The sequence below is a fragment of the Camelus dromedarius genome, chromosome 17 (assembly GCF_036321535.1).
Source record: "Camelus dromedarius isolate mCamDro1 chromosome 17, mCamDro1.pat, whole genome shotgun sequence".
NCBI classification, from domain to species: Eukaryota; Metazoa; Chordata; class Mammalia; order Artiodactyla; family Camelidae; genus Camelus; species Camelus dromedarius.
In genome coordinates this window covers 41522237-41539698 of record NC_087452.1, presented here as the reverse complement: position 1 = coordinate 41539698, position 17462 = coordinate 41522237, and the positions used below count along the sequence as shown (strand labels likewise).

At 46.4% G+C, this 17462-nt stretch overlaps 1 protein-coding gene across 3 annotated transcripts; it reads left to right on the top strand.

Moving 5' to 3' along the window:
• Positions 1-932: 932 nt before the first annotated feature.
• On the top strand, positions 933-5287 carry MYD88 (MYD88 innate immune signal transduction adaptor). Of its 3 annotated transcripts, none has more exons than XM_064496742.1 (5): positions 933-1337; positions 2225-2359; positions 2765-2954; positions 3166-3208; positions 3465-5287. In XM_064496742.1, exons 1-5 carry the CDS (start codon positions 1010-1012, stop codon positions 3483-3485), a joined length of 717 nt encoding a protein of 238 aa, XP_064352812.1. In that variant the 5' UTR covers positions 933-1009; the 3' UTR covers positions 3486-5287. The 3 variants fall into 3 exon arrangements, with proteins under 3 accessions (XP_064352812.1, XP_010980334.2, XP_010980335.2); XM_010982032.3 differs by having other exon boundaries at positions 934-1337; positions 2765-2969; positions 3117-3208; XM_010982033.3 differs by having other exon boundaries at positions 936-1337; positions 2765-2945; positions 3117-3208.
• Positions 5288-17462: the final 12175 nt, after the last annotated feature.

Sequence of the window (17462 nt, the reverse complement as noted above, 5' to 3'; positions counted from 1 at the left end):
CTTGTACCAAGGTGCCGAGATGTGACAAGTTTCCTATCTGGAGAGAAAGCACCATACACATAAAAACAAAACAAAACAAAAAACAAAAACCAATTTTACAGTCATCTGGGATGATTTGATTACTCTCCCAACTAGGCTGGGGTCTCCACCAAGGCAGAGAGGGACACTGTATCCGGCGTGCCAACAACATATTTGACACTTAACAGGTGATCAGTAAAAATCCATTGAATGAATGAATGAACCAGAGCTCCCCAGGTCAGGACTGTGTCCCCAGTCCCCAATTCTAAAGAGCAAGGCCAGGTGCCTGCCTGACTTTCAGTGGCAATGTTTCCCTAGACGCCAAGAGAGTAATACTGGCTTTTTCACAGTCACCAAAGGCCTGGGCATCCTGTGACTCCCAACTCCGGAGAATGGGGTGACCCCTCACCTTTCAAGGGCAGGGCCGTGGCATGCCTCAGGCTCCGGAAGGCAATATGCCTTTTCCACCTCCGCCTCTGAGTGTACAGCCAGGGGCTTCCCTTAGCACTAGAGGCAGGACTGAATGTTCCCCAAACTGGGGAATGCCTCCCCAATGCCGATGCCTCCCTCCTTATTACCTCCCCACCATCCTCAAGGGCAGGACGGTGTGAACCCCTCGGATCCCCAATGGAAAGATCCCAAAGAGCAAAGCCCCTCTTTCCTATAATCTCCGGAGTTCATCCTCCCACTGCCGCCGCACCAGACCCTTAAAGACAGATCGGTGGAGCCTCCGTAGACTTCAAAAAGCAGGTCCTCGACCTCCACATCCCCAACCCGCCCCCTCGCTGCGGAGATCCCGAGGGCAGAGGTCAGTCGTCCCCCCTCCCGCCTCCGCACATCTGCTGGGGCTCCAGATTGTAGGACAGGGCGGTGCTTCTCGGAAAGAGAAACCCGAGGGGCGGGGCCGAGCGGGAGGGGTGGCCATAGGAGAAGGAGGAAGCACAGGCCCACGACCCGACTCGACCGCGCTCCGGCTCCAGCACCGCCCGCCATGTCTACTGGAAGCCCCGACTCAGAGTCTGCGCCCCTCGCCCCCTCTATGTCTTCCTTACCCCTGGCTGCGCTCAACGTGCGAGTGCGACGCCGCCTGTCGCTCTTCCTAAACGTGCGGACGCAGGTGGCGGCCGACTGGACCGTGCTGGCGGAGGAGATGGACTTCGAGTATTTGGAGATCCGGCGGCTGGAGACGCACGCCGACCCCACCGGCAGCCTGCTGGACGACTGGCAGGGACGTCCGGGCGCCTCGGTGGGCCGCCTGCTCGAGCTGCTCTCCAAGCTGGGCCGCGACGACGTGCTGGAGGAACTGCGCCCTAGCATCGGTGAGGACGCCCCCTTCCCGGCCCCATGCCCGAGGGAGAGGGATGAAGGAGCTGACCTTCACCGGCCTCAGCATCCATCTCTCCTTTCCTACCTGGGGGGCGGGGGATGGTAAGAGGGGATGCGGTGGAGAGGGGACACTGGAGGCAGCCTGTAGAGGGAGAACCGTGTAAGAGCAGTTCCCTCTTTTCAACACTCGGGATGGTAGGCACTGGAGAAAGGTGAAGGCCGGGTAAGGCAGAGAACCGAGAGAAAACAGCTTAGGCAAAGCAAAGACTTCCACGTTGGCACAGGAGTCAGAATCAGGGTCCTCTGTGAGGGGCTTGGGACTGCTTCAAGTAGAGCAACAGGGCAGGCAAAGGACTGAAAGCTGACAGTCTTGGAAATCTCAAGTCCCTGGGAAATGCATCCCTTCCTGACACTCGCTGACACATAATACACATGCACAGGCATGGGCATAGTGGCCCACAGACAGCCACTTTGCTTGGTTGGCTGGGGCCACTGCCTTCACTGCACATAACCACTAGGTCCCCTGAGCCCTTCTTACATGTCCAGGCCACATCAGGCGTGGAATCTAGAAGACGACGACCTCGGGTTCTATGCTCAGGAGCCCTAGGACAGTGGGAGGGGTGGCAGGGGGGTAAAGGGATAGAGACACAAACCTGATCTTGATGGCTTCCCACATGGCCAGAAAATCACTGACATCTCTTGAGGATGGCCAGAGCCAGGTCAGAGCTCACCCTTTCAGAGCTATTGAACTGTGGATGGTACCTGTGGGCTGGAGAACCCTGAACATGATCAGGGAGGTGGGACAGGGGCTGGACCAGACTGTGAGTGGAGGTGTGGAGTATCCCTGGAGAGCCTGCCACAACTTGCCTCTTCCCCACAGAGGAGGACTGCCAAAAGTATATTTTGAAGCAGCAGCAGGAAGCCTCTGAGAAGCCTTTACAGGTGGACTCTGTAGACAGCAGCATCCCTCGGACCCCAGAGCAGATGGGCATCACCACTCGTGATGACCCCACGGGTAAGGGCCCAGTATCGCCCCACTCCGGGCCATAGGACATTGCGGTGTTAAGAGCATGGATGTTGAAAGCAGGCGGGCTGTGGCACCTTGAGCAAGTCACTTAATCTCTCTGAGCTTAGGTTTCCTACGAAATGGGAAGAATAATAGTCCTAACTCTGGGTTGCCATAAGACTCATTAAGTTGTGTGTCTGTCTCATAGTCAACCTAGGGCTTGGCCTGGGAGCAGGCTCGGGGTGGGAGGGGCGCTCATCTTCCTCTCCTGGGAAGGGCACTTTCTCTGAGAAGTGTCATCTCAGGATTGCTATGGAGTCCAGGACCAGGGTTGCTTAGGCTCGGGCACCTGGCTGGGCTCCTCCCTAGCCTTCCTGTTGAGCTCTAACCATCAGCTTTGTGCTGTGCACCCAGGGCACATGCCTGAGCGTTTTGATGCCTTCATCTGCTACTGCCCCAGCGATATCCAGTTCGTGCAGGAAATGATCCAGCAGCTGGAACAGACAAACTATCGGCTGAAGTTGTGTGTGTCTGACCGTGACGTCCTGCCTGGCACTTGTGTCTGGTCCATCGCCAGTGAACTCATTGAGAAGAGGTTGGCTAGGTGGCCAGGGGGCAAGTGAGTGGGTGCGCAAATCCAGATGCTGGGGTTCCCCCCACTGGAGCCCATCTAACCTGCACATAGTGGGCTCCTCCCAAGGCTGTCCCCGGTGGGTGTGCTTAACTAGATGGACACAGTGCCTACAGCCTGCCCACTCTCCCCTAGGTGCCGTCGGATGGTAGTGGTTGTCTCTGACGATTACCTGCAAAGTAAGGAATGTGACTTCCAGACTAAGTTTGCACTCAGCCTCTCTCCAGGTAAGCTCAGCCCTGCCCTTGCCATAGAGGGGTGGGCGGGGCCTCAATATGCCCGCCTTCAGTCACCAAGGGCCATGAATGCAGCACCTAGAAACTGCCCATCTGAGTGTGTGTGCACAAATGCCCTTGGTGTGGGCGAATGTTTGCCAGGGGTGCTTAGTTGGGGGAGGGCTGTTGTTAACCCTGGGCTGCGGACCAGCCCTACCCCACTGTCGGGTGAGAGCCTGGTGCCAGCTCTGCACCCCTTGGCTTACAGGTGCCCATCAGAAGCGACTGATCCCCATCAAGTACAAGTCAATGAAGAAAGAGTTCCCCAGCATCCTGCGCTTCATCACTGTCTGCGACTACACCAACCCCTGCACCAAGTCCTGGTTCTGGACTCGCCTTGCCAAGGCTCTGTCCCTTCCCTGAACAGCCCTGGGACCCTAGGTGTGTGTGCATCTATCTGCCTGTACGTGGACTTCTGCCCCTGCCTCCACCTGCAGTTGTAGGAGGAATCCGTGCTCCACTTGCCTCTGAATTCCCAGACATGCCAACTCCACAGACACATCTGCAGCCCCAGTACCTATCTGGGCATCACATCTCAGGTCCTGCACAGAACCAGTGGCTGCAAATGGCACGTCCCCTTGCTGGGTTATCAGCCAGGATGGTGAAAACCAGAGGCAGCTGGGACTAAGAGGAGGACCAGAAGAGCCAGCTCTGACTTGTCCACACATCTTAGGCCTCAGTTTCTCCATCTAAGAACTAGGTAGGGTGGGCAGAACAGGCAGGAGCTGTGTTCGAATCACTGTGGGAAATGGTGAAGTATTGTTCTGGGTCTCCTGGAGAGACAAATCTTGGCTGAGAGAGCTGGCTGCCTGGACCACTTGCTGCCCGCTGCTGGGACCACTGCACAAGGTGCCTACTGACACTTCTGGACCTTGCTACCCATCTCACATCCCACTTCCTCCTGCCCCAGGGGGCAAATGGGGAAGCAGGCTGGTCCACACAGGGAGGTTCCCCAATGGTTCCACCTCTCATCTGCTTCTTTGACTTCTCCCAGCTTCTGCCCATCTTCAGTGTGCTAAGTCCCCAAGAGACCAGCCTGAACATCTGGGGCTGCTTTTCTCTTCACCTATTGAGTGCCTGTAATCCTGCTCTCAGCTCCGCCTGGCATCAGATGGGATCTCGACTTCCGGCATTTCCATTAAGTTTGGGCTCTGGGTTACCATGGCGGTGTAAGCAGGAAGCCTTCCTTCCTCGGCCACCCACGGAGAGCTTTCTCACCAATCTTCTGTGCCTTAATTGCCTTAAAGTTGTTTGCTGGGACCAGTTTACAAACAGTGACCATGTAAGAGCCTCCTGCCCCAAAGCTTGTGGGCACGTGGACACATACAAGCTCACATGCGGAGACACACACGTACGTGCCCACGCACCCTCACACACACACACGCACACAGGCATCTTCATGCACACACTTCCCTGGGTACAGCTCCCAGGAACAGCCACGTGGGACAGTCCCACCATAAAGGGGGCCTGACCCTGGACAAAGATGGGACACTCGAATTCTTCTTCTCTTTTTTTCTTCCTCATTGAAACCAGACTCTGGAAAGGACCCAATATGCCAGCATTTATGCCTTCAGTGAAGCACAGAGTAAGAACAGAGCTTGCCTGAACTCACACAGCAAGTCAGCTGTGACACAGCTGTTTTTTTTCCCTCCCTGGAGGATCTGTATGTTAGTTTCCCTCAAGCTCTCCTTCAAGGAGAAAATGTCATGGTCTCAAGTCTCTGCCCCAGGACAGAACCCGGGACCCTAAATCTAACAGGAAATGTTCATCTTCTCTGCTCCACCTCCAGCAAGGGCTGGGGGAAGGGAGCTTCTCTCAGGATCTCCAGAGGATGATCTTGATAAAGCACTTAGCTACCAAGCACCTATCTACACTTTGATACTGGAGAGTATTTTAAAACAATTTCAAGAAAGTAGCTTTTACAACTGTTTTGTATTCATTGTGAGAATTTCAGAGAGCTGAGAAATGGCTATGTTTATAATTTCCCCTTCTGTATCCTGGGTTTATAATAAAGAGTTCTCTACTTTCGGAGCAGCAGGTTTCGCTTGTGTCTGGAAGGAGTTTGGAAGCAGGAACCTGGGATAAGGCTCACCTAAGTAAGAGACACTGGCCCTTTGGGTAGGTGCCAGTGGTTCAGCAGGGACTTCCTGAAGGCTGGACCTCCTCCTCAGGCCACCAGCACTGCAGGCAGAACTAGAAATAGCCTCAGCTCCTGACACTGGGGACACCGTTGGCATCTGCCAAGCTTGGTCTTTGTGTACGGTGGCATCCTCCTGGGTCCTGGTCCAGCCAGTGGACAGGGGCTGCTCTTCTAGGCTCAAATGAGGGTCTGGAGAACCCCTATTCCAGCTCACAGATCTCTGGAGAACACAGTTGATATCAATAATGGTCATCCTTGGGTAAATTTGTGTTAATCCTATAAGGTACCACTCTATTTTTAAACAGAATGTACCACTTTTTCACTGTTCACTTGACAAAATCTGGAAAATATAACAATAACTCACCCATCATCCTAATCCCTGAGATAACTGTGACCTTTTTAGAGTGCGCCGACCTTATCAGCGACCATAGCTTTTCTTGGTGGTCTCTCTGTTACCGTGTCCTTGCTCCTGAGCCTCCTGGATGCTGGAGGCTTCCCAACCTTGTCCCTGTACCCTCAAGGACTCCTAGAAAGTCCTCATGTATTCAGAGCAGCCTGAAGGCAGGACCTGCCTCTCTGTGTCCCCTGGGGGAGCAGAACCTCAGTGTGGTCCCAGCAGCACCCCTGGGATCTGCCCTGTGCCACTCAAGGCTGGAGGGACAGTCTTTGGGTCTGCTTATGTTCATGGCAGGAAGTCTCTGGGTTACACCTGTCACATCAGAGGAAAAACTTCTATCCTCTCAGACCAGGATGGTGATCCAATGCACTCACCTCACCCCAACCCGATCCTCACACCCCTTCCTTCAGTGAGGAACCTCCTGCCTCCCATAAGCAGGTTCCCAGATACCCAGAAAGCTTCCTATCCTCATTTTTGGTTTAGTCCTCTAGGAACTTTCGATAGAGAAACCCTGTTTTCCAACAGGGAAAATTCACTGTTGAAATTATCCAAGGCAAAAGCAGGACATTTTGGAGGGCAGCAGCAAAGGTAAAATATAAAACTACAAGTCTGCATGACAACGGACCTGGATTCTGCCACAAGTCAGCGGCGAGGGAAAGAAACAGGGAGAGGGATTTCCTCCAGATTAGACGAGAAAATAAACAAATACAGCGTGACTTTGTCAGAACCTGGTTCAAACAGACTAATTATAAAAAGACACTTTGGGTCATATGTCTGATAGAGGTTAATATCCAGAATATATAGAGAACTCCTACAACTCAACAGCAAAAAACCCAATTAAAAAATAGGCAAGGGACTTGATATCTCTCTCCAAAGACGACATACAAATGACTAAAAAGGGCATGAAAAGACGCTCAACATCACTCATCATTAGGGAAATGCAAATCAAAACCACAATGAGATCTCATGCCCATTAGCACAGCTACTATCAAAAAACCCACAAAACAACAAGTGTTGATGAGGATGTGGAGAAACTGGAACCCTGATGCACTACTGGTAGGAATGTAAAATGGTACAGTTGCTGTGGTATGGCAATTTCTCAAAAAATTAAAAATAGAAATACCATACGATCCAGCAATTCTGAGTTTAACCCCAAAAGAATTGAAAGCAGGGTTTCAAAGACACATTCATGCACCCATATTCAGAGCAGCATTATTCACAATGGCCAAAATGTATAAGCAACCCAAGAAACTGTCCACTGAAAAAAATGCACAACCTAAAAGTTGAGAATTATGTTTTATTCAGCAGATTTTCTGAAGACTTCAAGCCCAGGAGACACCCTCTCAGAATAATCTGAGGCAGGCTCCAAAGAGGTAAGCGTGGGAGAGGGTAATAGCTCAGTGGTAGAGCACATGCTTAGTAAGCATGAGGTCCTGGGTTTAATCCCCAGCACTTCCATTTAAAAAAAGAAACAAACCGAAAGAGGTAAGGGGGGAGCCAGGATATATAGTGGTTTTTGCAACAGAGACCAGGTAGTCAGAACATCAGAAGATTACCATTAATTAAAGAAAATTATCAGAGAAATGCAAATCAAAACTACAGTGCAGTATCACTTCACACTGGTCAGAACGGCCATCATTCAAAAGTCCACAAACAATAAATGCTGGAGACAGTGTGGAGAAAAGGGAGCCCTCCTACACTGCTGGTGGGGATGTAATTTAGTGTGGGCACTATGGAAAACAGTATGGAGATTCCTTAAAAAACTAAAAATAGAGTTACCATATGATCCAGCAATCCCACTCTGGGTCATATTTCCAGAGACAACTCAAATTTGAAAAGATACATGCACCCCGATGTTCAGAGGAGCACTATTTAGATGGACTAAATGTCCATCAACAGATGACTAGATTAAGAAGATGTACACCATAGAATACTACTCAGCCATAAAAAAGAATGAAATACTGCCATTTGCAGCAACATGGATGGATGTAGAGATTATCATACTGAGTGAAATAAGTCAGGCAGAGAAAGACAAATATCATATATCACTTATATATGGACTCTAAAAAAGACACAAATGAACTTATTTACAAGACAGAAGCAGACTCATAGAAAACAAACTTACAGTTACCAGGGGAGAGAGGGGAAGAGGGATGAATAAGAAGTTTGGGATTTGGGATTAGCAGATACAAACTGCTATATATAAAACATAAACAACAAGGACCTACTGTATAGCACAGGGAACTATATCCAATACCTTGCAATAATCCATAATGAAAAAGAATATATATGTATAACTGAATCACTATGCTATATACCAGAAACTAACACAACATTGTAAATCAACTATACTTGAATTAAAAAAAAAAAACAACAGACAAAGGAAAAAGAAAACCAGATACATCGAGTTAATGAACTTAGCGCTTTCCTATATATGGGAAGACGCAGGTGTCTGGGCTCACTGAAATCATTCTGTTGACATGCACCTTTCTGACTAGGGCCAGTATCCCATTCTCTCCCACCCTGAGTCCCCTCAGGTGCCCCGCTGCGGGTGGCTGCAGTGGCTGAGGGCTTGGCAGAGGGCAGCCCGTCCGTCTCCATCCTGAGTTCCCCCAGGGCTCACCTTTGGGGGTGGCTGGAGTGGCTTGATGGCTGCAATATCCTCTGTTGACTGACACAGCAGGCAAATTTTGTCATTCCCATATCCCTTATGGGGATGAATGTGGTTTATACATATTTTTATTCATATATATTCATTTTAAAAAAGGAATGAAATTCTGACACATGCTACAATATGGATGAACCTTGAAGACAATATGCTTAGTGAAACAAAACAGTGCAAAAAAAATTGTGCTGTATAATTCTGCTTATATCAGGTATCTTGAACAGCCAAATTCTTACAAACAGAAGATAGGATGGTGGCTCCCATGGCCTGTGGGGTGGAGAGAATGAAGAGCTGTTGTTTAATGTGTCCGTTTTAATGACTTTCAGTTTTGCACAATGAAAAGTGTTCAGGAGATTGCTTATACAACAATGTGAATGTACTACTGAACTGTATACTTCAAAAGTGGAATTGATTAGACGCATTTGTCTGAGCAGGGACCAAAAAAAAAATTTACAATGGTAAATTTTATGTTATGTGCATGAAAAAAGATGCATTCTTGGGATAACTGGGGAAATCTGGGTATCAGATGACGCCACAGAATTATCACTGTTTTTTTTTTATATATATAATAATAGCATTGTGGTCACATAAGAAAATGTCCAAATTTATTAGAGACCAATTCTGAAGTATACTGGTATGAAATGAATAATGTCTGGGATTTGTTTTTAAATAATTAAGAGACAAAAAATAACGAAGGCTATACAAAGCAAACGTGACCGTATATTAGTCATTAAACTGGAGGTTCATTTTTTTCTCTCCATTCTTATATGTCTAAACATTTTTATAATTAAAAAAATGAAGTTAAAAATTTGTACAAGCACTGCTGCTACTCCACTTGGACAAATGTCTCTCTTACTGCATCTCCCTAAGGCAGGTATTTTAAAATCATTACTTAGGAATGACTAAAATACCTTCCTACCTCAGAGGGAAGTGGAGGGAAAGTTGGATAACATATTCCCAGACATCTAAAAATCTCATCTCTGACAATTGGTTTTTTTTAAAAATTATTTGCTAATTCTGAGGCTTAAGAAAAGTATACCAAAAATATTTTCTTTAACTCAAAATATTTTTTTTTAACTGAAAATTAAAAGGGACTCCCACGACCTGCACGGCTTTCGAGGCAGAAAGAACAGACCAATGACCCTGGGCGAAGGGAGAAGCGCCCCAGCTCCGTGGCAGCCATGCTTCAGCCTCTCTCTGTAGCAAAGGGACCATGAGCTCCAGGCTGGGAGATGCAAAGAGAATTCTCCCCCTCAACAGTACAGGAGCAGCTTCTGTGGGCCCCTGGTGGACAGAGAATTCTGAGCGGTGGGGCTGGGAATGACAAATGGTGGGAAACTGGAGAATGCCTGCTCAAACCAGGCTGAAATTATTGCAAATTCCAGAAGGTGAATTCAGAATCACAGAGCAGGACACAGGCAGGGCCACTGGGCTGACAGGGAGGTGGGTGAGGAGGAAGCTCACCCTCAATTCAGGGGAACAGTGTCCTCACTGGCTGCGGTTTGCCAGGTGAGGCAGAAAATGGTCCAAAAACCTCTGGGGACTTCTGGTTCCAGGACAATATGGAATAAACACACATCTCCCCAGTCCCTCTGTTAAGTACAGCTAAAAAAAACAAAAGCAAGAAACGAAAAACCGTGGGCTTTATATGTATAAACATAAGACTCTAAAGGGAAAGAAAGACGAAACTGGCTACAGACCTTGGGACCTACAGGATGACGTGGTGGTGATTCCCAGAGTCTTCTTTTTGCCTCAAATATCTCAGACTGAGTATTGAAGAAGCAACCCAGAAATTAATGTGTACAGACAAAAATAAAATAAAATAAGGCCTGCTCTTTTTAGCCAAAGGCCTAAAGAAGGGGTAGCCTAACAAGAAAGAAAACTTTTAGACAATAATACGCTACTCCAGCCAAACCACAGAAAAAACTGCAATAATAATACCTACCCTCTGCCAGCCAAGACAAACGAGGACTCTAGGCTTCCATTCCTACCTGCTGGGAGATGTCACCAGGCCTAGAGGAGAGTCAGGGTTTTCACCACTGCCAGCAGCAATGTGCTCCGCCACCCTGTCAGTGGAAACCACCAGGGGAGCAGGAACAAAGCATCCTTTCCCTCCCAGATAGGGTGGTATCATCAGAGGCTCAGTGGGCTGCCTGAATTCCCACCCTGGCCCACAGTAACTGGGCAGCCACCTCACCCCCTTCTTAGGATGGCAACAGAGGCTGGATGGGGAACCTGAACTTCGACCTCCATCTGACAGCATCAGTGTGGTGTGAGAGGAATCCGCTAAAACAGAAGATTCAAATAAGATCCAGAGCCTCATAACATAACACTCAGAGTGTCCAGGATTGAAAATCACTCTTCACACCAAGGACCAGGAAAATCTCAGCTTGAGCAGGAAAAGGCAATCAACAGAGGCTAATACCAACAAGACACAGAGGGTGAAGTTATCCGACAAGGATTTTAAAGCAGCCAGTATAAAAATGCTTCAATGAGTAATTACAGACATATTTGAAACACATAAAAAAAAAAGAGTTCCAGCAAAGAAACAAAACAGATGAAGAAGTGAACTGACATTTTTAAAACTGAAAAAGAAAAGGCTGAAATAAAAATCCCCCGGATAGGTTCTATAGCAAAATGAACTTGAAGAAAGAATAATAGAAATCACCCAATCTGAACAAGAGAGAGAGGACAGACTGAAAAGAACAAAAAACAAAAAAACAAAAAAACCCCAAAAAAACAGAGTCTCAGGAATTTGTGGGACTATAAGAACAGATATAATATTAGTATCATTGAAGTCCCAAAAGGACAGAAGAGAGAAGGCGGAGTTTAAAAAGTATTCAAATAAATATGGTTCAAAATTTTCCAAATATAGCAAAGACTTTAGGTAAACCTATAGATTCATAAGCTGATCAAACCCTGTACAGGATAACCCAAAGAAACTCATGCCAAGATATATCACAAACTTCTGGAAACTAAAGACAAAGAAAGAGTCTTAAAAGCATCCAGAAAGAAATGGCAACTTCCCTATAACAGAAAAAACAATGTGAATGATGTCAAATTTCTCATCAGAAGCCGTGGGACATCAGAAGGAAGTGACACAACATTTTTCAAGTGCTTAAAGAAAAGAACTGTCAATTCAAGATCCTACCTGCCGAGAAAACCTGAAACGAAGAGGAAATCAAGACATTCTCAAAGAAAAACTGTGAGAATTTGTCAACAGCAGACTTACCCTTGAAAAACAGCCAATGGAAGTTTTTGAAACAGAAAATAAATGACTGAAAAAGGAATCCTGGAATATCAAGAAGGAAGAACCAAAGAGTGAAAATATCCTCTAATAAATTTTCCTTCTCCTCTTGAGTTTTCTAAATTCTATCTGATGGTTTAAGCAAAAGATTAGTGGTTGTGTGCAGGATAGATTAGGGAAGTTGACAAGCACTCTGGTAATTCCTACTTCAAGCAACTGCACAAAGAAAAGGAAGAAATGAAGTGACTGCTGGCTGGGAGGAGGGACTCTGTGGTCCCCAAGAGTTCCTCTTTGCTAAAAAGATGGAAGCCCACCAGGTCCAGTCCAGCGTCTCCTGTCCTGAGCACTTACGGACTGCTTGATGTGGTTCTCAATTTGTATAAAGGAATGATTTAAGACAGTTATAAACGGGGAGAGTAAAGGGACTTAAAGGGAAGACAGGTTTCTGTCCCTCACTGAAACTGGTAATGTCAACACAAGTAGAACTGAGATAAGTTATGTGTATACAATGTCATACCTAAATACCTACACAAAGAGATACTCTCCAAACACTGTAAATACATCAAAATGAAATTCTACTCAAAATGACCAAAATGTTAGAGATGAGAATAGATTAGTGATTGTAAGGTGTCAGGGATGGTTGGAGGGGAATGGAGTGGGTGTGCTATTAAGAGGCGGCCGAGGGAGGACTCTATTGAAGTGGTGGTTACATGGGTCTACACATGATAAAATGGCAAAGAACTGAATCCACACATTGTACCAATGTCAAGTTACTGGTTTTGGTATGCAACTATCGTTGCATAAGATGTATCCATTCAGGGAAATCGTGTGAAAGATTCAGGAACTTCTCTGTACTATTCTTGCAATTTCCTGTGAATCTATAATTATCTGAAGATAAAAAAGTTTTTTGTAAATGTAACATTAAAATGAAGTAAAAGTAAAAACCTCTGGGTGCTTATGCAATGACTAAAACTTAGTTTTCCATCTAGTTTCCCCCAGTTTTATTGAAATATAATTGACATACAGCACTATGTACATTCAAGGTGTACAGCATAATGACTTGACCTACATTGACTGTGAAATGATCACCACAATAAGTTTAGTTAACATCCATCATCTCATATAGATTAAAAAAGGGAAATGCTTTATCCTTGTGATGAGAACGTTTAGGATCTACTCTCTTAACAACTTTTCTGTCACACATACAGCATTGTAAACTATAGACATCATGTTTTACATTACATCCCTAATACCTATATATCTTAAAACTGGAAGTTTGTACATTTTGACCATCTTCTGCCAACTCCCCCTTCCCTCAACACTCACCTCTGATAACCACAAATCTGATCTCTTTTTCTATGAGTTTAGTTTTCTGTCTGCTTAGATTCCACATATAAGTGAGACCATACATTACATGTCTCTGACTTACTTCACTTAGCATAAAACCCTCAAGGTCTATCCATGTTGTCTCAAATGGCAGAATTTCCTTCTTTTTTAATGGCTGAAATACACATACAAACACACACACACACACACGCACACACAGGCACACACAGCTTCTTTATCCATACATCCATTGATGGACACATAGGTTGTTTCCACATTTTGGCTTTTGTAATTAATACTATGAACATGGGAGTGCCAATATCTCTCTGACACAGAGTTTCACTTCCTTTGAATATATACCAAGAAGTAGAATTGCTAGATCATATGATCTTGTTAGAAATAAGGAGCCTCAAGGCCCACTCAAGACCTAATTCATCAAATTCTGCCCTTTAATAGGATCTCCAAGTGATTCCTAGCTACAGAAAGACAGAAAAGCTCTGCCCCATACATTTGGGAAGAGAGAGGTAGGGTACATAGTGTTTTTACTACCCAACATCAACATTTCTCCTCCTCAACCAGATTCCATGCCATGATTTTCCTCAGCCCCAGCTCCAGACACAGATCTAAACCCAGCAGTGCCTCTCCTTGGTGCTGAGCATGATGACTGGCTCAGGCATGCCACGTGATCCAATTGGAGTCAGTGAGACCCAGTGAATCCTCTGAGAGAATCCACTGTGCTTGAATGAAAAAGACTGGAAATTCTGGGGCTGCTCTGGATAATGGTTGGAGACCCTGCCTGTATATGAAGCCTGTGGGTGGAGGGAAAACCAGATGCTGATGACCTCATTGGAGCCCCTGCTTTAAGCCTTAGGGCTTGACTTTTCAGATATGTGAGCCAGCAAATTTCCTGTGTGTCTAAACTAGTTTTTTTGTGTGTTCTAGATAGATATTATCTGTCTTCTCCTCCACATCTCTTACCCTTGTTTCTCTGCCAGGCTCTGTGCTCAAGGATACTGACCTTCCAGAGGCTTCCCCTTGCCCGCTGGTTTCCGGTTGGAATTGGCCAACAAGAAGCACCAGCAGGAGATGAGAGAGCAAGAAATAAAGTCAGGGTATTTATTCCCTTGCCTCCTTTCTTGTGGGGTTGCTGAGGGCTAACTTCTTTTCTAACAAAAGCTACAGCTGTTTTCAGGTAGATGTCTCCTTCACCTACCCTCTCTGATTCCAGAGTCTTCTGCCTCCTTGTTTCTTCAGGCCTCAGGCTGGTTGGTTCCCTAAAGAAGCGACACTGGAAACTACTGCACATTCCTTTGGTTTTCCTATTCTTGGCTCATGCCTTTGCAAACAGCTCCTTTACTAAACTTTTCTCAAATCATCCATTTTAAGTGTGCCATTTACTTCCTTTGGGGACCTGTCTGGTACCATAATTGGTATCAGGAGTGGCCTTAAAATGGGATTCCAGAACTGAGTTGCTCATGTATATGAGGAAGGCATGGATTACCTCCATGTTGAGGGGAAATGGGACCCTGGACACCCATAGCATGCAGGGCTCTCACAAGTAAGGAAGTTAGCACTGGTGATGGCATGGGATAAAGCACAGGTGGAGGCAAGACGTGGGGAGATTCAACCAACTCCAAGTATTTATAACGAACTGGGTATTACCTAGTTCACTGAATCATAGAACTGGAGAGGCCTATCAGCCTGCCATTGTGAAATAGAAATGATACTGGGCAGGTAATAAATACCCAGCCACTGGGCAGGTCCAAAAGCACTACCTGACTCCTCTTGTATCCAGTGCCATATCTGATTATATCTCCTCCAACATTCTACCTATGTCTTCAAGGGAAACACATATGATCAGTAGTGGAGGAAAAAATTACACAAGCTTATTTTACAGATGGATCTACACACATGCTGGAACCAGCCAGAAGTGGGTAACTGTTGCATCACAGCCCACTTGAGTGGCTACAGAAGCCAGCAGTGAAGAGACATCCTCCAGCGGGCAGTACTCTGCTGCAGATCTAAGGTTCACGGCTAACATGACTTGCTAATAGGATGGCCAGCTGGTCAGGAATTTAGAAAGAACAAGATTAGAAGATTGGTGACAAGGGAGTCTAGGGGAAAGATGGATTTCTTGCAAAACACTGAGTGTACAGATATTCATGTTCCACGTAAATGCTCATTCAAGGGCATGTTAGATGAGACTCTCAATAATCAGGGGGACAAGATGACCCAACCTGTGGACATCAGATAGCCTCTTCCTCAGGTACTCTGGTGCTTGGTCAATAGAGCCATTTACAAAGTGGCCATGGTGACAGGAAAGAGACTGTGCCCGGGCTGTGTCCCCCTGCCAGCTGTGAGGGTGTATCTGCTTCAGTGAAGGGCTGGCTTTAACTGGGCACTTCATATGCTTGCCCTATAGTTTAAAGCACAAAAACGGTGAGAGCAGGGATGCACCCTCACCCTATAATTCAGAGGTGCAAAGACAACATAGCTTTCTTTTTTTTCTGTAATCTATTCTTTCCCATAAGCCCCCACCCTACTGGGGGTGGGGGAGGGGAGTGTTAGGCTTGCCAGTAAACAATATATTAAATTATTTGGCTCAGTGTCTTTCAGAGTAACTTGGTCTCTGTTAAGTAAATGCTGCTTCCCAGGTCTCTTTCCCTCCCTCCTTTCTCTTGTCATGAAGGTCTGGAAGTACGGGAAAGGAGAGGCTCAAATGGGACCTCACAAAAGGAAACAGTTGCCTTGGATCCCTGTGAACAGGTCCTTCTACTGTCTTCTGGCTCTGCCTTGAAATACCCAGTCTGATTCCTGAGTTCCTGTAATTACCTGCTGAGATGCAGTCGGCCTCATCTGGCCTTTGGGGTGTGATGCCAGCACTCAGAGAAGTCCACGGTCCCAACCATTTGCCTTGGGCCACAAAGCCCTACCTCTACAGCCTTTTCATTCCAACTCTCTACACCAGCCTCTACAACACTCCTGCATGCTTCCTTGGGGTACAGGGAAGCTTCTGATCTCCTGCACACCGAGTATAGGCCGTGAGGGACTGGATATGGTGTCCTGTGTTTGCTGGCCTAGCCTCTGCCCTCCATTATTGCTACATTATTTGTCCCTACAGTAAATTGGACATGATGCAAAGCCAAGTGGAAGGCTTCTCTTAGCAGCTTGCCACCTCCCCCAAGCCTTACCTGGGGAAGCAATACCCAAGCCTCTGGTGTTCTTGGTTCTTATTATTTTCCCTATCTGTTTGGATGTTTCTATAACTTCCCCTCATCAAGATTTGGATGGGTTGGAGAGAATGGATGGGGAAAACGAGGACCTGCCCTGCTTTCTTTCCCTCTTCTGTTTCTCCTGTTCACATACCTGCAGGTAGGAAAAGACAAGTGCTTTTATTTCGTCTTCCTTTTTTTCCCAAGGCAGTGACCCTCATGGTCTGGACATTACAGGTGAGTGGGGTTTTGTCCCTACTGTATTCAAGGAACATCGTGATCTGAGTAAGGCAGGGCTTTTGATATAAAGGCTGGAGGAAAACTGTGAATTTGGGTCCTGCAAGGACAATTATATTGATGGTCCATCTCTCAAATTTTATTTATTTTGAAAAAGTAAGACCCTTCTCAGGGGTGCTTTGTGCCAACGTCCCAGTTACAGGTTCTATCTGCTGCCTTAAGGTCTGCCCACTTCTCCAAATCGTCACAGTACAAATTGCTTCTCTATCCTTTCTACATCCCGGGATTGTGGCCCTAAGATTCGAGGCAATTTGTGGGCACGCTCATCTCCTGGCCATACGTTTTCTACAGCCTGGTTACTTAATATAGAAGAATGCCATGTTAGTATGTGCCCATGCAAACACACGCTTCACCAGGACCCTCCAAGGGGTTCCTGGCACTACAAATTTGCTTCCTTTCTGGGTCTCCCCGCCACATGAAATGTTAGTAACACACCATGCATACCATGTGCACATACATTAACGGGTGAAATTATGTAACTCCATATTGAGAAAAGTTTTTTCCAGATGCAACAGTCTGTACAGCTTTACTTTCTGACGACAAACTTGGTGCTTGTGCAATATATGGTTAGTTCCTCTTTGTTTTCCTGCTTTCAGGTTGTGTCTCAATGGTTATCAGGTGCATAAAAAGAACCATTACAGCACCAACTATTCTATAGTTACCACAAAGCTACCAAATCTTTAAAACTAATTATTTTTCTCTCTAGGATTTGGGCAAGTTAAATTCTTGGGCAGAGCATTCTGTAGGACACTTCTGTGTAGTTCTATGTAAGGGGTCAAGGTGGGCTTTATTATCTTCAGGTACAACCACACGCTGTGTGGGAAGATGGCACCGGAAGTAGGGGGGCTAAGTGGATTCGCACTTACTTAAGAGAGAACAAGTTATCCCCCAAAAGACCGAAACAGAAGAACCTGACATCTTC